General features: G+C 39.7%; 1 protein-coding gene across 1 annotated transcript; it reads left to right on the forward strand.

The window, feature by feature from the left end:
• Positions 1-2,362: 2,362 nt before the first annotated feature.
• Positions 2,363-4,341, forward strand: CCR6 (C-C motif chemokine receptor 6). Its single transcript, XM_009982543.2, has 2 exons — positions 2,363-2,371; positions 3,256-4,341. Exons 1-2 carry the CDS (start codon positions 2,363-2,365, stop codon positions 4,339-4,341), a joined length of 1,095 nt encoding a protein of 364 aa, XP_009980845.2.
• Positions 4,342-18,325: the final 13,984 nt, after the last annotated feature.

Here is an 18,325-nt window from a genome sequence, read left to right on the forward strand (position 1 = left end):
GTGACTGGTGGTGCTTTTGTGAATTCCTGTAGCACCAGGGAGAGTAAGCGGCTCTCCCAGGATGAGTAGTTGTTGTTCCTTACAGGTTGTCTGCTGAGCTCTTCTGAGGACTAGAGAACCCTTCTCCAGTGCTACTCTGAAGAGATCTTTCTCAGCCCTCGCAGGTTTTAGGGAACACCTGTATGCCCTTTCTTCTAAATGCCTTCACCCTGTCTCCTTTCTTCTACACATTATACTAATGTTTGGGAGTGGCTTTGGCTAAATGGAATAAAAGGTGACTGTTTTATAGAGAATATATGCTGTCAGGCTCTCTTTGTATATTACAGCCATGTGTGTCCTAGAAAGATATGAATGACAAATACCTAGAAAGTTATTTTTCTTGCAACAATAAAGTAACATTTTCCAGACAGGTACCTCTTTAGTGCTATCCAACTGAAGAGTTACTGTTGTTGCAGCCAAGTGCAAAGGGTAACAGAAGCACCAAGTGAGGGTATGAGTGTCTGGCTGGATGGGGTCAGAGGAGAGTAAAGCAGCAGACAGAGACTAGAGTTGCTCAAAGATGGGCTGGGGACCACAGGCCCAGGTGAACTGTACAACTTACCTGCTTGCCTTATGCATCTTGCTGAGAGACACTTAAAATTGTTTAAAGCTTGCTTCAGAAGGTGTTCAAGTGCTTTCAGGCTGCTGTATTCCAGCAGCTTCTAAAAATCATCTTTGAAAGAAAGCAGAGGAGGTTAGAGAGGTGGTTAAAGATTTATTTAAAAAGCAGGAAAGCCAGAGAAGCTGTGATGCTTAAGCAACATCACAGGGTATGGGTCTTTACCCATCTGCAGCTCCCTGTCATGAGCCAGCCTCCCCACATTTGTAATAGTGAGTCTCATCCTCATTATGCTTTTGGAGTGTTCAGTCCTTTCTCTCCCGCAGCTTCCCAGTTACATCTGGGCTGCATCTGCCCCACTTTTACTGATTATCAATCTCTCTCTTTCAAAATTCAGGTAATTCCCAAACAGGAAGGATTTGCTTATCTAGCCTTAAAGTTGACCCCCGTGCACTTCCTTATTAGCAGCACAACTAACAAAAACCAGAGACACTCCAGACAAAACTGCCATCCACAGCCTTAGCAAACATGGGCCCTCATGCTGGGGGGTCACCGCAATTACTGCATTGCTGGTGTGTGCCGCTCTCACAGAGCAGCTGATGGAAAGAGGAGGAGGACTGAACTCATGCAGGGGAATGCTGAGGAACTAAATCTCCTGCCCGTGGGTTTTTGTGTGAGGTTAAACAAGTCATTGAAGCCCAGCTTTGCACGTGTGGCCACCAATGGTGTGTTTCCCATTTTATCTGTGACCTTAGACTCTGGTCTCATCTGCAGAAGTCTGAGCCTTGTTGCAACCAGAGTCAATGGATTTAATCCTTTACATAACTGAGGTCCTTCATAACCCTAATCACTCTTAAAAGTGATGTTAGAGGAAGTCAGATGTCTCAAACTGAACATCTCAAGTGGATACTTACTGTAATGACTCAGTGCTCAAGTTCGTTTCCTGTAAAATAAAGGTAATAATACCTCCTCACCACAGGATGTTGTGCAAATTAATTAATGACCATTCGTAAAACACTTAGGTATCAGTGATTAAAAAAAATGTTATTTTCATAGAGTGCAGTCTATAACACAAAGATCTGCACGCTGAACCAAGACAAAACAACACTAGTGCTCAGTTTGTTCATATGTTGTGTCCTATCCTTTGCTCTATAAGAAGCGATTATCCTGGCACTCTTAATTTACCTGAATAGTGTAATAAAAAAGGTCAAGTAACATGATGTTAAAAGTGCTGAGACACACTGATAAAATGCCAGTGAAAAACAAAAGTTAAAGTGCTGTATTACTGCTATGGATTATACTAAAGTAGTGCTGTTTATTTGTTCTGCATTGCCCTCAGTACTCTGATTGTCATTGTCATACAGAATTTCCAAAAGCAAAATTTAATTTACTCTAGTATCTAGTCGTGCAAAGCCAATGTGTAGTAAAAGTCACATATCCTCATATATTATTTATTACTTAGTTCTATGAATAAACATTCCATATGTAAGATTGTGCTTTTAATGATACTGATACAAACCATTCACTTTCCACAACTTCACAATGTGCTGCAGAGATGTGTGATTTGTTGAGACGCTCCTGTATATCGTTGGTATAGCTGAAGTGACGAGATTCTTCTTTGAATAAAAATTTTATTTCCGATTGTCACATTTCTTGTGCTGGTTTTCCAATCCAATCTACTTTGTTTTCTTTTCAGAAATCCTTGGGAAAGCATTTTGAAGTTCTTTGCAACGTATTTTTCTTTCGGAGAAGTGTACTGCCAAAATGAATCCTGTAAGTACTTTACTGATAAACTGTGTTAGTACATCAGTGAAGCAAAGAATCTGGAAATCCCAGCTCTTGGAGGCTGCTGGTCCAAATGCCCTAATCTCAGGAGTAATTAGCTGAAAAGATGTTTCTGACAGCAGAGTTCACTGTCAAAGCACTCTTGTTTATTGGATTTGCACTCTCTTAATGTAACTACAGGTTTAGTGTCTGTGGTGCAGATAACAGTGTCTCAGACTAGCCATCCCGGGTCACCTGTCTAGCTGAGTGGAGACAAGTAATCATTTTTGAGCTTGATTGAGTCAAGCTACATTAGTATGAAATGTAGAACACGCTAGAAAGACCTGTTCCCCTCCCTTGATGGTAAAGGAAGTCTAGACGTCTACTCCAAATTCAGACTTTTACACCATAGTTTCTTCTGTGACAGCAGACTAATCCTTTCTGCATAATGTATTTAAAGATGGAAACCTTTGGGCCATCCAAAAACATTATCTCCATGTTCATATTTTAATTAAGATTTTATGAAATTCTCTAGTTCTTACAAGTCTCCTCTGCAGTGTTAAATACATTTGTAATTGGGGTGTGTGATGGGTGGAAACAGTGTAAAACATGTAGTGTTGGAGGAAACAACAGTGCTGTGGATTATCTTGAGATGTGTTTGGTATAGACTTGAAGCTGAGGTGTGGGAAGGACTGGACAAAAGTATTACAGTTATCATAAGGGAAATGTCAGTTCCATTTCAAATCAGCAAGCCATATAATACTCGTATACTAATTTTCAAAAGATTTCTAGAGTACCTTGTATTTGTATGACTTTGTTATCTATCATCTTTCTATTGTATAGAAATCAGTGATTAATACCTATGTGTTAACTGGATATCTTCTTTCTTACAGACAGAGCCTCGTATCACAGATTATCCATATTATTCAGACTATGCTTCTCTAATCACACAACCTTGTTCTAAGTTGGAAGTCAGGAACTTCACAAAAGCATTTCTGCCAGTTGTGTATTCGCTGATTTGTATCATCGGCCTAGTTGGTAACATCTTTGTAGTGATGACCTTTGCTTTATATGAAAAAGCCAAGTCCATGACGGATGTGTACCTTTTCAACATGGCCATAGCAGACATACTGTTTGTTCTCACTCTCCCACTGTGGGCAGTGAATTATGCTGCTGACAAATGGATTTTCAGTGATTTCGTTTGCAAAATGGCCAGAGGTATCTATGCAATCAACTTCAGCTGTGGCATGCTGCTTTTGGCCTTTATCAGTGTGGACCGGTACATTGCTATCGTACAGGCAACAAAGTCATTTAAACTCAGGGCAAGAACGCTCGCGTATAGCAAACTCATTTGTTTGGCCGTGTGGATAGCATCAATTTTAATCTCTAGTTCCTCTTTTCTGTACAGTGAAAGTTACAGGTTCTCCTCCAATGAAACCAAAGAGATTTGCGATCACAGGTTTGACAGAATGTCTGAAAGCACGATGCTGAAAACACTGCTGCTGTGTCTACAAGTTGGCTTTGGTTTTTTTATACCTTTCATATTCATGATTTTTTGCTATACGTGCATTGTCAAATCCTTACAACAAGCTCAGAATTCCAAAAGAAACAAAGCAATCCGGGTGATCGTATTGATTGTAGCCGTTTTCCTAGTTTGCCAGGTACCTTACAACATTGTTCTTCTTGTGACAGCTGTAAATATGGGCAAGATAGACAAATCTTGTGACAATGACAAGATAATGGCCTATGCGAAATACACCACTGAAGCCATCGCCTTTCTACACTGTTGCGTGAACCCTGTGCTCTATGCGTTTATTGGAGTGAAGTTCAGAAGTTATTTTGTGAGGTTAATGAAGGACTTATGGTGCATGAGATACAAGAAATACAATAAACGTGGTTCAAGGACAAACTCTGATACTTATCATTCAAGACCGACTAGTGAAATTCTGACTGACAATGCATCTTCTTTTACTATGTAATACAATTTGTAGAGTGTTATTACTGAAGGACTCTTCTCATCGAGCAACCCAAACCACTCTCACTGTGCCTGTGACAGCAAGTAATTTGGGCTTCTCTGCACCTCTAAGGGAGCAACCATGATCTACAACTCCTTTCAGGGAAAGAATTAAGATAAAAGAATAACACTGTCCTGTGGAAAACTGAAGTCTTATTCACCTCACTTAACATTCGCACTCTTCTAAAGAGCATTCTCATGGTTACCAGGAAAGTGACATTTACAGAGGAATCCTCCTTATTTTCTAAGGAAAAATTGCATCTCATCTGTCCTACATCACTGAAATATCACAAAAGTCAATGAAACAGATTATGTCGAGGCTCATTCTACTTACGTTTATGTTGTTTCTGTTAATTACTTCTACCTGGAAATCCTGTTTAAGTGTAGGTCTCCACTGTGCTTTTGTTGCAGACAGGTCATGCTGTGACAATACCAATGTAAAAAGATGGCATTTTGAGCAAAGCATGGCAAGGAAAGCAAAAAGAGAAAAGAAGAAACAAGCTCAAGGCTACTGACACAATGTTGTGGGTTAGGCTGTCAACTAAACTCCACACAGCCGCTCGCTCACCCTCCTCCACCCCCAGGGGATGGGGAAGATAATTAAAGGGGAAAAGGGAAAGAGACACCTGGGTTGATATAAGAACAATTTAATACTACCAATAATAATACATTATTCCTGGGGTTTCCCTGTCCATGGCAGGGGGGTTGGAACTAGATGATCTTTGAGGTCCCTTCCAGCCCTAACCATTCTATGATTCCATGATTCTATGATTCAATCCTGGACAAGTGAGAGGCTCGAAGAGAGAGCGAGAGAGCGATAGCACTCTGAGAGTGAGGGCCCTGGAAGAGCCAAGGCCCTTCTTTCTGGTCAACCCTCATCTTTATACTGGGCATGACGCTGCATGATATGTAATACTTCATTGGTCAATTTGTCCCTCGATCCTAAATCTAAGTTCAACTTACAAGGGCAGTTGTGGGCCCTTTGTCCTGGCCATGCTCCCCGCTATCCTGTTGTACTCTTGCACACTGGCAAGAACACGGCAACCTGAAAGGTCCTTGAGGCCTCAGTGCCAATTATAAACATCAGTGCGCTATCAATGTTCTTCTCATAATGAGTCCCAGACTAAAATGAAAACACAGAGCTCTTCTAGCTGCTAAAAGGAAGAACTAACTCTGTCCCACATGAAACCAGAGCACATAGCTGGGCTTAGGTGTTAGGTCTCATAATCCTTTGCCCAGTTCTACACTCCACCTGCTCATTGGGAGCTGCTTACACCAAAGCTAAGGCTGGTCAAAGCCAACAGTGACATGTCTACTAAAGAGAACATTAGAAAAAAGAGAATTATTAATTAAAAAGAACACTGAAATAGCAATGGAAAAGTTTTCTGACACTGGATTATCATCTGAACAGAGAATGTAGCTTTGCTTGAGAGATTCTTTTCATTTGGCACAGGATTCAGGTGCTGGAATCCATCAAAGCTGATCATCAGGCGAATGATTACATCGCTTTGTGAAAAGTTGTTTCTTTCTAGCTGAAATTCACACTCCACTCTCTAGAAGGCGACAAACTGTACAGAACTGCAATTATTCTAATCTTTTTTTTTGTTTGTCCAGTTACAAAACATGATGTGTTTCTTGGTATTTAGCTACCATTAGCAAAGTTTCCTTAAGAATGGTTTTATTCGCACAAATATACATATATGAAATTTATTATCTTAGCTTTAGAAATTATTAAGGACTATATCTAATAGTAAGGCCAGAATCTGACTTAATTCAGACAGAAATTTTACTGAGTCAGTGCTTGACTCACTATGAATATAGGAATATTTATAATAAATGCAATTAGTTTTACCCAGCCATGACTTTTCGGCAAATCCTCAGTGGATCTTCTGCTCATTGAGTGAGCTTCAGCACACTGTAGCAGTCATGGTGAGGTGGAGAGGTAGACAGAAGCAGGAGCTGGAGAGCAGAGGGGCAGGGTGGAGGTGAGAAGAGGAGCACCACTGTTTGCAGTCTGCTGAAGTACTTACCAGTCCTCTGCAGTTCTGCTGCAATAGGAACACAAGCCATGACAGTGTCTGATTTTGCTGTTGTATGGAACATTACAGACCTATGGATGTGGAATTGAACGCAATTTGCAGCTTGCTGTTTACCTTGATTTTTTTTTTTTTAAATTCATGGCGGAAGAGACAGCTGAGCGTGGATCACTGACCACATCATTCAGTGGCAATGCAAAGGGCCAAGAAGGGCAGTGCTGGAGCTGAAGATCCCTTGAGGAAGGGCATTGATATGGCGCAACACGAAATTAGTACTGCCTTGGCTGGTGCAATCCATCCCTGCTTACGGTGCAGCGTGAGGTTTTCAAATATCAATGCCAGGTGTGATAAAGATTGTATATATTTATCATAACTGAATAGCAACTTAGGCAAGAATATGATACAAAATTATGTAAATGCAGCAGCATGCTTTTGCTGTATATAGCACTGATGATTTTCTGGAAGAGAATTCAACAAATAAATAATGTAACTGAAAAGAAAAAAATCCCCTCAGATCTACGAGTTTCTTGCTACATGTATTGCCTTGAAACATTCTCTCAATCAGTGCAAAATCTCTCACATCTGACTGACGTAGCATCTCTCCCTCAAAGGCTGTGTGAGGGGGTGTTCCCCAGGGCTGGAAGTTCACCACTGAAGCCCACAGAGCACCATGGCGCCTCTTGGGCAGACGTCTTGGTGGTGGGACCTTTGCCTCATGCGGGAGGCAACACAGCCTCCTGGCTGCTGTCTTGTGGGAGGGAAATGTGCTCGCTGGAAATGGCGTTGAAAAGCAGAAAATGTACGCACGGTTCTTGCCAGTGAGAAGTGTCACAGAGGGAACAGGAAACATCACGCATAGGTGAGACCAAAGCGGTGCTAGGGATATGGATTGTGCTGGTATCAGGGCCTTGTGAAAAATCCTGCTGGAGGTACAGCCAAAATCTTGATTGCCATGAATGATCACCCTGTCTCCGGGAGAAATGGAGGTGAAGGGTAGGGCGGGCTCCTGAGGGGCTGCTGAGTAATTAGAACCGCAGCTCCAGCTTGCAGAGCGATGGATGTCTTACTCAAATTTTAAGTGTAACTGCAGAACGGAAGTATGACGTGGTAAAAATTCAATTTACATGCAATACCTTCTTAGCTTTTTTTGTGAAATCTAAGATAGAAGAGCAAGACTAGTTCAGAGCGAACAACACTGCTCCGTGTTCGGCAGTGGGTGGCCATAGTGGCAGGCTGGCCAGCAGGCACTGCTGACGGGCCCGCAGATATCCTGTCTTTCCTTTGGTGGCCATGTCAGCAGAACTGACAGGTGAGCAAAGGTGGGTGTTGGGAGCCTAGGGCATAAAAAGAGCACAGATTTACGGGAACTTGAGTGTTACTTTTACTGTTTATGGAGTAACTTATCAGAGCTTGCCGTGGATGCTGCTTTTTATTATTTTCGTGTTGTGGTAGCTGTGCGGTACACTGCATAGCAAATGGATGGCAAATTTTTCGTGTTTGTTGCATGTATTCCACCTGTTATTTTTGAAGAAAAAAAGACTTGGTTTAATATAGGTCCTCTTTTCCTACCACATTTAAAGAGAGAAGGATACATAGCGTGTTGCGTCATGTCGTATGCACAAAAGATGTGGCTGATAAGCTTCAAGAAGACAATTCATATCCTCCTCCAGCTGGGGGCTGAGGCTGGCTTGTGGTATTGGCTGCATGTACAAGATCTCTGCTTGTTAGTGGGTTCCATTCTGTTTTTGGTGACTCCACGGTGGCCCTGCTCGACACTTCCCATTCAAGCGGTTCAGAAGGAGGTAGGTCATCACGGTGCATGGTGTTAAATAAAGGCATAATATCTCGGTGCAGAGAGTCTAAAGCTAAATCTGTGTTATGACACATATCATCTTTAAAATGGACCTAATTTATTAATTGGCTCCCCATAAAAAGTGGCAACTTTCTTCCCATGATATTTGAATTTCATGTGCTATCTTTTCTATTTATGTATTAATTTTCTTAGAAGAGTGACCACTATATGCTGGTGAACTTGCAAGAGAGTTATAGTTGACAGAGGAGATCAAAGTCATTTGGGCCTTGCTTCTAGCAAAGAAAGGCAGAAGAAAGAGAATGAAAATTATATGCAAAAATAGAAAACAGTTGGAGATGATGAGCGGAAACTGAAGAGAAACGGGAAAAAACAGGCTAGAGGGGAATATTTTTGTGATAGAAGATTATTGATAATGATTAAGTACATAACAGGTATAACTTTGATTTTATTATGTAGGCCAAACTCTGCTTTGGATATTTGTAGGGCAATCTTGTTGACAGGAATTGTGAAAATTTTGGGGGTTTTTGCTACAAAAGTAGCAAGAAGATGGTACTTGAAGATTTCAGAATTTGGATCGAATTGGAAAAAATAGTTTGAGATGAAGTGAAAATGATAACGTTTTCAAAATGTCAAAATGGTTTGTCTCATGAAGCATCTAAAATGTTTTGACATTTCCGGTTAGTTTTCAGATACTATAATAAAAGCCAAGGAAATGATTTCACAAAACCACTGAAAGAGGCTCACAATTTGTTTTTTTTAATGCTGCTGCCAAGCAGTCAGGGTATTCCCTTCTACCACCTACTGTAGTAAGAGGTACCACCTCCTGCCATTGCCTGTGAGTTAGGAGCTTAGACCCTCTTTGTCTATGCAAAGAACAGCTCCAAAAACAACAAAAAAAGGAGGATGTTTCACCCTTAAATTGTACCAATTGTACCAATATCTCTTAATTCGCTTCTGGGTGGTGTAGTTGCAGGTCCTTCAGACTGAAGAGAGAATTAAATGACATCTCCTTCACTGTGGGCGAATGACATAAGACCTGGTGGTAATGACGTGACCACTAAGCAAGGAGTTGTTCTTTGGGCAGCTTTGAGCATAGTTAAGTTCCTTTTATGGCAAGTTCCTTAAAACAAATTCTCCATTTTTGTTTGAATGAACTCTATTATCTAACCTGAGTTGAAAAGTTTCTGGGTTTTATTTAGTCAAGAAAACAAAGCCTATTCATTAAAAAGTTATTTTGCCAGTGATAGTTCTTATACATCAAGTCAGGATCCCTTTCCCTACAAACTGAAAAACCTGTCCTTGTACAATTTTCTAGCTAACAGCAATAGTCCATTTTCTTTGGATCGATGGTATTCTGTAACCCAATTCCATATCCTGATGCACCATTCATATTTTTAATGGAATGATCATCTTCTATTTACTTTCATTGCCTTTTTATTACAAATACTGAATTACTGCATCATCGATTTGATCTCTCTATATAAAACCAAGCTAAACCAGTCTAATTAATGTTCTTTTATCAGAACTTTTTAAAGCTCTTATTCAGTTTTAGTTTAGCTTTGTTGTTCCTATACCTTTTTTCTTATTATTTTAGTTAAAACAAATTAATGTAATAGTATATATTTAATCTGTAGTAACTGGAATTTATTTATAAACTTGTGATTCACAGAGGATTAGGGGAAGTAGAGAACACTCAGTTCCTTCGTAAGAACCAATGGCTGAGCATTGAAGTAAGAGCTTGTCTTCAAAATAGAAAAAATCCATTATCTTGATTTGTGTAAACCATAGACAGCTCTGATGTTTAAATACAAAACACTGTGGTTTTATTTGTGAAGAATTTGTGCTTAGTTCTATCTAGTGGTTAGGAATTATTAAGTAACAAAGCTATGTAATTACCAGAAAATTGATGTTATTTTTTTGTTTCTTAGCCTGGGTTGGATCATAGTGCTATGGGTTTGTGGTGAGCTCTGGTTCCATTTTTGAAAAGCTTGTACAGATATATGACAGTATTAAAGTAGTTACAACTGGAACTCTACTTGCTATCCTTGATTTTCTTCGCTCATCATTTTCTAGTATTCAATTTTTAACCTCTGAATTTCTGGTAGCTTTCAGATCAAGTTTTGCTTCTAGTTCACATAATTTGTTATTATTTTTTGCTAGTGTCTAGTATGCTTTTATAAAAACAATTTCTAGGCTCTCTATTCCATTACGAAAATACAGAAAGGAAGAGAAAAAGGAATACTACAGTACAGAAAACATCTTGTTTGTTAGAATGCATGAATGATGTATGTTTATGGTAGATGGTTTATTTCTAAAAGAGATCATTTATGAAAGTTAAAATAGCCTTATTAATGTCTTAGATGAATTATAATGTATTGTAATCATCTGTCTCCTGAAATTTTAATAGAAAAATGTAAACACCTTTGTGTTTATTTTTCTGATTCAGATTCAAAACAGATTCAGCTCATAACAACAGTGGTAAAAATAGTACCGTTTTTAGAGCCTTTTTCCAGTTTATGGTATTTTCAGACCAGTGAGTATATATGTTGGGTTTAGACCTCAGACGCAACTGCTGGTAATAAAGGACAGTGTCAGCAGGAATACAAATACTCAAAACAGAGGTTAAAGAACCTGGTGCACCTTTTACCTGGTGCACCTTTTACATTGTAGTTAATTGACACAAACACAGTGTTTGTTACTGACAGTATTATGTACTCTGGGATTTTCATAAAACCAGGATATTTTAACAGACTTATCAATGCAGGAAACATTTTCTGCTTTGTCTTCATAAAGCTCTCTTGTTCTTGTCTCAGGCTGCGTGCAGCTAGATTCATTACAAAATATTTCTAACCGCTGTTACTCCCAACTGTTTCCTTCCCTCTCAAGTTTTCTATAAATACTTGTCATTTTGTAATTTGACTTTAAAATATGTTATTGAAGAAAGCCATAGAAATCATGTTTTTAAGATGGCTTTAATGGTCTTACTAGAGGACTAGATGCCTTTTTACTTTTTCTGTTCTTTGTATTTATTTCATTAAAGGTACAATTTACTGTTTCGTGGTGATGATACAACAGTGAATAAACATGTTAACTTGCATAGAATTGTTACTAAAGTTACAAAATATTAGGCATAAAAATTCAATGATAGATAATTCAACTCACTTGATTTTTGTGTGAAAAACCATCTAAAATGCTTCCTTACTTGCATATGTGAAGCCACATTGAAAATATTCATGTTCATATTATCCTAAACTGTCTCTTAAATTTCTGTAGATTTAAGGCCCAAAGACATGCTTTTAATCACTCTAGTTTAGCCTTATAACATAATAATATGATTGTATATTATCACTGTATAATGAATAATATATATGCATTATGAGCTTTACCTTGTTGCTTTCCTCAATCCTAAGGTTTGTGGCTGAAGCGAAACGATGCGAGGTTGTTGCCTGTTCTCTCCACCAGTACACCCCTTCCCATAGGATTGTTGCTGCTGCTTGTCAGTGAAGGAGGAAGAACCTTGTTTTCTCTGAAAATAGAGTAGTTTTCCTCCTTTCAATCTTTAAGTGTTTTTTTTTTTTCTGATCTCAATACGTTTGATAATGGTAAGCTGTTACTTTGCCACGAAACATTCACTGGCAACTGGGTTTGCAATGTCTGGAGGGGCAACAGCTGCTCTTGTGCAAAATCAGGTGCAGCTATGCCTCACTTAGGTCTCAATAATTAGGAAGGGCTAGGCCATGTGCTTATCATGCAATTCCAACACTATTTTTGCTGGTGTTGTTTACAAAACACTCAAAAACATGTTGATCTCCTGGATTTTTTTTAAAATGCGAGATTTCATTTTATCACTTCTGGTTTTGGTTGTTTGTTTGTTTTTTTTTCCATTACAAAGGCATCGAGGTATTTAACCATTGCTACATTCTCAAAGGGTGTTTATGGACAAATGTTTCCTGGCGAAACAGCTGTGTAAGAAAATTCTTGCCCTGAATGTCTTTTTAAAAGTCTCATGTTCTCAGGTAAGAACTCTGAATTCTGCTCACACCTTTTAGCAATGTTTTATTCACATATATGAGGTGGGCTTTCAGGTTATTGAAAGTTATCATGATTCAGCCATGGGGCACCAGTGGCCTCCCAAAGAGAGGTAACTTTTTAAACCTTAGCAAATATGAAGCTATGCTCCAAAATAATCCCAGGAAATGATGCAAAATGTAGAAAAAGAAGAACACAAACAACTGGAATAGATCCTGAAGTTTCTTCTCAGTTCTGCACCCCATCTTTAAGTTCTGCAGAAAACTAGTTCTATCATTTTGTCAGATTTTCAAAACTCAGTGGTAGCAGTGCATTATTGTTTTGCATCAAGAGGTGCAGGTTTGTTATCATCACAGTAAGAAAGGCACTCAGACCCTCTGAGGGATCATTAAAAATGCTATTTTATTAGAGCTAACGCAATAAGGAGGGAAAAACAGAAATAAAATAAGAAATCCCTAGTTGCACATGCAAACGGATCTTTGAAAAATAGCACTGTATTATTTATTATAAAAAGTTATCTGTTTGATACATTCGCAGATGAAAACTGTGTATGACATAGACATTTCAATAGATAATGCAACATACATTATGGCACAGATTTACCCTTCTTGGAGCAGGATTCTGGACTAGACAATCTCCAGAGTTGTCAAACTTAACCATCTGTTCTATGACTCTACTGACTGAAATAAATAAGTTGCTTAGCTATCTTCTGTTTGGAAAACTATGTAATGTGGAGAACACCAACTGTCTTTAGATTAACAGGGCATCAGACTTTTCTTAGTAAGTCAGATTCTTTTTAAGATAGTGTTTATTTCTAATGACTGGTGGTGTGTTAGCATCTGAATGTCTGCTGGTTTTACTGTGTCTAACTACATATTTAGACAATTTCTCTCTGCATGATACTAGTTTTAGACTGTTGCAATTCTAAAAATCCACATTTACTGATTGTCATAGGTACTGATTTGCACTTTATCACTATCTCACTTAGAAGATTACTGAAGTCAAAGAGGCTTTGTCCACTAAATTCAGTCCCTGCTCAGTCTGTAAAAATTAATTTCTAATCTATATCTGTATATTTTCAGTTCATGGTTATATCATTTAATGATACAGTATAATTCCAAGATGAGAGAAAATAAGCGTATATAGTGCCACATGAACTGCATTTCTCTTGTCTGAAACTTCCCTCTCTGGCTTTGCAGTTGATTGCATTCTGGAGAATACTGATTTAGATATCAGGAAGAATTTCTTTACAGAGAGGGTTGTGAAGTATTGGAACAGGCTGCCCAGGGAGGTGGTGGAGTCCCCATCCCTGGAGGTGTTTAAAAACCGTGTGGATTTGGTGTTGAGCAACATGGTTTAGGGACTCTGACAGTGCAGGGTGAATGGTTGGACTCGGTGATCTTGAAGGTCTCTTCCAACCAGACGATTCTATGATTCTATGAAGGCCATTTTCATTTTATGCATTTCAGAGTCTGGCAGCCAGAGCAATTTCTAATATTCACTAAGAGTGAAAATGATTAAAAGATTTAGATGAAATGTTTTGATACAGCACAGGTAGAAAAAAATTATTGGCAGAGAATACAAAAAAGTTCTTTATTTTGCTGCTGTATTATAAAATGTGTGATCTTGGATAAGGATCTTGGTGGTGAATGCAGTGAATTAAGGTGTTGGTTTTTTTATTTGTTTGGCCTTTGAGCAAAAGCACATTTCTGTGTAAAAATTATTCCCAAATACTGCTTCATTGTAGCAATGTTCACAGGAGTTTTTTTGTAAACTTTCTGCATTTATAACAAAAGCTAAAGTAACTGATTCTAAGGAAAAAGAGAGAAAGAGATAAAATAAAGACAAATAAAGGGCAAAATCTGGACTGAAGGACAAAATCCAGGTTACGGACATTCTTAGAGCTTTTCAAAGGCCCTCACAGTGGACCACAAACCCAACAGCTCTTTGAAGGGTTCTGCCTGGACACTGAGGTTGTAAACAGTCTGTGAGCTGTCTGTCACTGCCTTTGGTCACCTGATAAAATTTAGTATTTATAGTTTGGGCTACAAAACTAGGTTTTTAAGAAACCTTCTTGACTCTAGCTTCTCTGCTGATTTCTACCCCACAAGAGAACTTTTGGGAATGCAGTTATCAGAAATTAATATTCCTCAAAATCTGCTTCCTCCTACAAAGCTAGCTAACATGACGAAGACATAGGCAAACTTGGATACTCCAGAGTGCCTGATAAAATCTTGAGTACTTTCAGCAGATAACTGGGGCATACAGGAATCATTAGACATGGTCTCATTCATATCCTTCTTGCCTCGGGATAGGAGCCAAAGCATCTGAGTGGACTGAAAAGATAAACAGAAGCTACCACATGATAGTGCAGGATATGGGATGTGACAGCTACAAACATACTGGGTGATGTTTTTAGCATATGTGTGGGTATGACTCTTCCCATGGACTTTAATATCCCATAGAATCAGACATCAGAAAAATCTGAGGAAAATGCTAAAAGGAAACATCAGCTGTTATAGGATCTGACTTCAGCTGAGATACACTCATATTTACGGAGTTATGGTTGCAGAGAGGTTTATGCTCCCAGATTCCCAGGTAGTGACCACCACTAAGATCCATCATGATTGGGGGAGGAAGCTTATCTGGAAAAATTGTGAACAAAAGGAACTTACAATGAGATATTAAAATATCCTTAACTAATGAAGAGTCAAAGGATCAGCTGTCAGAATAATACTGCCCATAGAAGTCTGTCTTGCAAAGGAAACAGGGGTTAGTGGTTACTGGCAGAAAGTCAGTTTTGTTACTGTAAACTGTATCCACATTATTGCTGTTACAGTCTGTTATAGCCAGTATAGCTCCATTGGTAAAGTCCCCCTCTTGTGGTTTTGGCTCAAGGTGGGCTCATAATTCCAGCCGGAAAAGTGGACATCACAGTATAAACCAACTGACCCAATTATGTGGTATCACCTAGCTCAGAAATATATCAGTTGTCCAATTTAAAAATTGTCTGCAAATTATTGTTAGTATCTTCTTGAGCCAAGTTTGGAGGCTTGGGTGTATTTAGAAAGTTTGGGCTTCTGATCAGTCTGAGTCTAGTAGCTAGTAAGGTACGAAAAAAAATTGCCACTGTTTATGGATAATGAATTTTGAAATTTCACATTTAATATCATGACATATTGTAAGGCGCTGATACTATACTGAGAATCCCTTAAGATTACTTCAGAAAGCATACATGTCTTTCAGGTGTAAAATTATTTTGGTTGTTACATTTTAAAATATCATCTATGTGTTTAGATGTACTTTACTTCATTTGCTCACTCAGAATAGTGTGAGGTTTCCCTCTAGTGCTTAAAACCCACACAAATTGTCTGAAAGCATAATGCAGTACCTGTACTACCTCTTTGTTTGTCATTTTACATCACAAAGGATGCACAGGAATGTCAGACCTTAAATAAATGGCATTACTTTGTAGATATAATCAAAGGTTCTTTGCAGCCTGAATGAACAGACACATTACGGAGCACAATGCAGTCATGCAGCTAACTTTTTTGTCCCAAAGCCATGTCTTTTTTAGTTGTTTCGGGCTTGAGTTGTCTTTGCGTACTGGAGAATATGTATCCATTTGTATCAGGAACTCCATTAGGAGTTACTTGAGCTTTCTCTCTCGGAGGGGTATTCTCCAGTCAATAGAAATCTTTTCTTTGCTTCATGGCAGATACCAGTGTCTGCAGAGAGTTAAACTCTGGCCATTTTTTTTTTTTTTTTTTTGCCTGTCTGCAAACTTCTCTTCTTCTAAGACACAGCAACAGATAATACAAGGGACATAGCATCAAAGCTCGTTTCAGAATTTCAGGCTCACTTGCTGGGAGCTATTTGGTGGGCAACCTGTTCCAGTACCTCACCACCCTCTGAGTGAAAAATTTCTTCCTTATATCCAATCTAAATCTGTCCTCTTTCAGTTTAAATCCATTGCCCCTTGTCCTATCACTACATGCCCTTGTAAAAAGTCCCTCTCCAGCTTTCCTGCAGGCCCCCTTTAAGTACTGGAAAGCTGCAATAAGATCACCCCGGAGCCTTCTCTTCTCCAGGCTGAACAGCCCCAACTCTCTCAACCTGTCTTCATAGCAGAGGTTCTCCAGCCCTCGGATCATCTTCGTGGCCCTCCTCTGGACCCACTCCACCAGCTCTGTGTCCTTCTTGTGTTGGGGACCCCAGAGCTGAATCTAGTATTCCAGGTGGGGTCTCATGAGAGCAGAGTAGAGGGGCAGAATCACCTCCCTCAACCTGCTGGCCACGTTTCTTTTGATGCAGCCCGGGATATGGTTGGCTTTCTGGGCTGCCAGCGCACATTGCTGGCTCATGCTGAGCTTCTCATCCACCAGCACTCCCAAGTCCTTTTCCTCAGGGCTGCTCTCAATCCATTCTCCGCCCAGCCTGTACTTGTGCTTGGGATTGCCCCGACTGACGTGCAGGACCTTGCACTTGGCCTTGTTGAACTTCATGAAGTTCTCACAGGCCCACCTCTCAAGCCTGTCAAGATCCCTCTGGATGGCATCCCTTCCTTCCACAACTTGGTGTCTTCTGCAAACTTGCTGAGGGTGCACTTGATCCCACTGTCCATGTCTCCAACAAAGATGTTAAATAGCACTGGCTCCAGTACTGACCTCTGAGGAACACCACTCGTCACTGGCCTCCACTTGGACATTGAACTGTTGACCACAACTCTTTGAGTGTGACCGTCCAGCCAATTCCTTATCCACCGAGTGGTCCATCCATCAAAACCATGTCTTTCCAGTTTAGAGACAAGGATGTCATGTGGGACAGTATCAAATGCTTTGCATAAGTCCAGGTAGACGATGTCAGTTGCTCTTCCCCTATCCATCAATGCTGTAACCTCATCATAGAAAGCCACCAAATTACTCAGGCACAATTTTCCCTTAGTGAAGCCATGGCTTCATGAAGTTGTGGCTGCTTCAGCCCTGGAGGTGTTGAAGGCCAGGTTGGATGAGGCTTTGAGCAACCTGATCTAGGGGAAGGTGTCCTTGCCTGTGGCAGGCACGTTGGAACTAGATGATCTTTAAGATCCCTTCCATTCCAAACCGTTCTATGATTCTATGTATCAAGTTTATGGCTATTGCGCCACTCTTCATTATATGATTTAAAAAAGTAAAAGGAAAATTTACAAATAATAATTTCTCATTGGTATCTCCAGTAGGGAGACACTTGGGGAACTGCTCCAGGGTTTAGGAAAATTATTCTCCCAAAGTGCTATGGAAACGGGCTTCCCTGGGGTACCCTGTCACTGACAGCTCTCACGGGGCTGTGCGTCTGGCTCTGAGGCTTCGGCTGAGTTCTGCAGATCTGAGCACGTATGGTTAACTTCCTAGTGCTATTTTTGGGCACCTTATTAAAACTCTCAGGGCTTTCAGTTAAATTTCTACTTGTTTTCAGGGGAATTTGTGAGGATTTAGTATTGTTAAAGATCAGGTCATGTGTGCATAGGCATATTGACTTTATGCAAGCAGTTAACACATTGAGTGCTTTAAAATCACGTGGGTGGAAGGCTCTGTGAAAGTACAAAGTATTTTACTTATTTATTTTGTCTAATATTTATTAGGAGATTAGCTGAGATAAAACATGATAGTCTTTATAATAGTTTTTAAATTAAGAAATATTACTAAAACAGAGAATCCCCAAAAACACTTCCCCAGACAATCGTCAGCCTGTACTGTGTGTGCTTCCTTGTTTGCTCCTGCCTGCTGTCAAGGTGCTCTGTGCAAAGGTATTTCGAGTAGTTTTCACTGCTTTGGCCGTAGGTACTGAGGAACTACTTTTGTTGCCTGGAGAGGGGGAGGCTTTGCGTGGCTTTGGTTGAGTGGTGCAGTCCAGGAAGAACTGCAGGGACTGGGGCTGGAGCTGATTGCTTCTGTTTGCTCACTAATTCCCTAGCAATGCACAATAATGACAAAGCAAACATTGAAAAGGTTCATGCTAGAGCAAGTTTTACCGTTCAGTTTCTTATCCAAGCTAAAGTCAGCTACCAGGTTAGGCAGTGTTAACAAATCCTT

Source organism: Tauraco erythrolophus, chromosome 2, assembly GCF_009769465.1.
Source record: "Tauraco erythrolophus isolate bTauEry1 chromosome 2, bTauEry1.pri, whole genome shotgun sequence".
NCBI lineage: Eukaryota > Metazoa > Chordata > Aves > Musophagiformes > Musophagidae > Tauraco > Tauraco erythrolophus.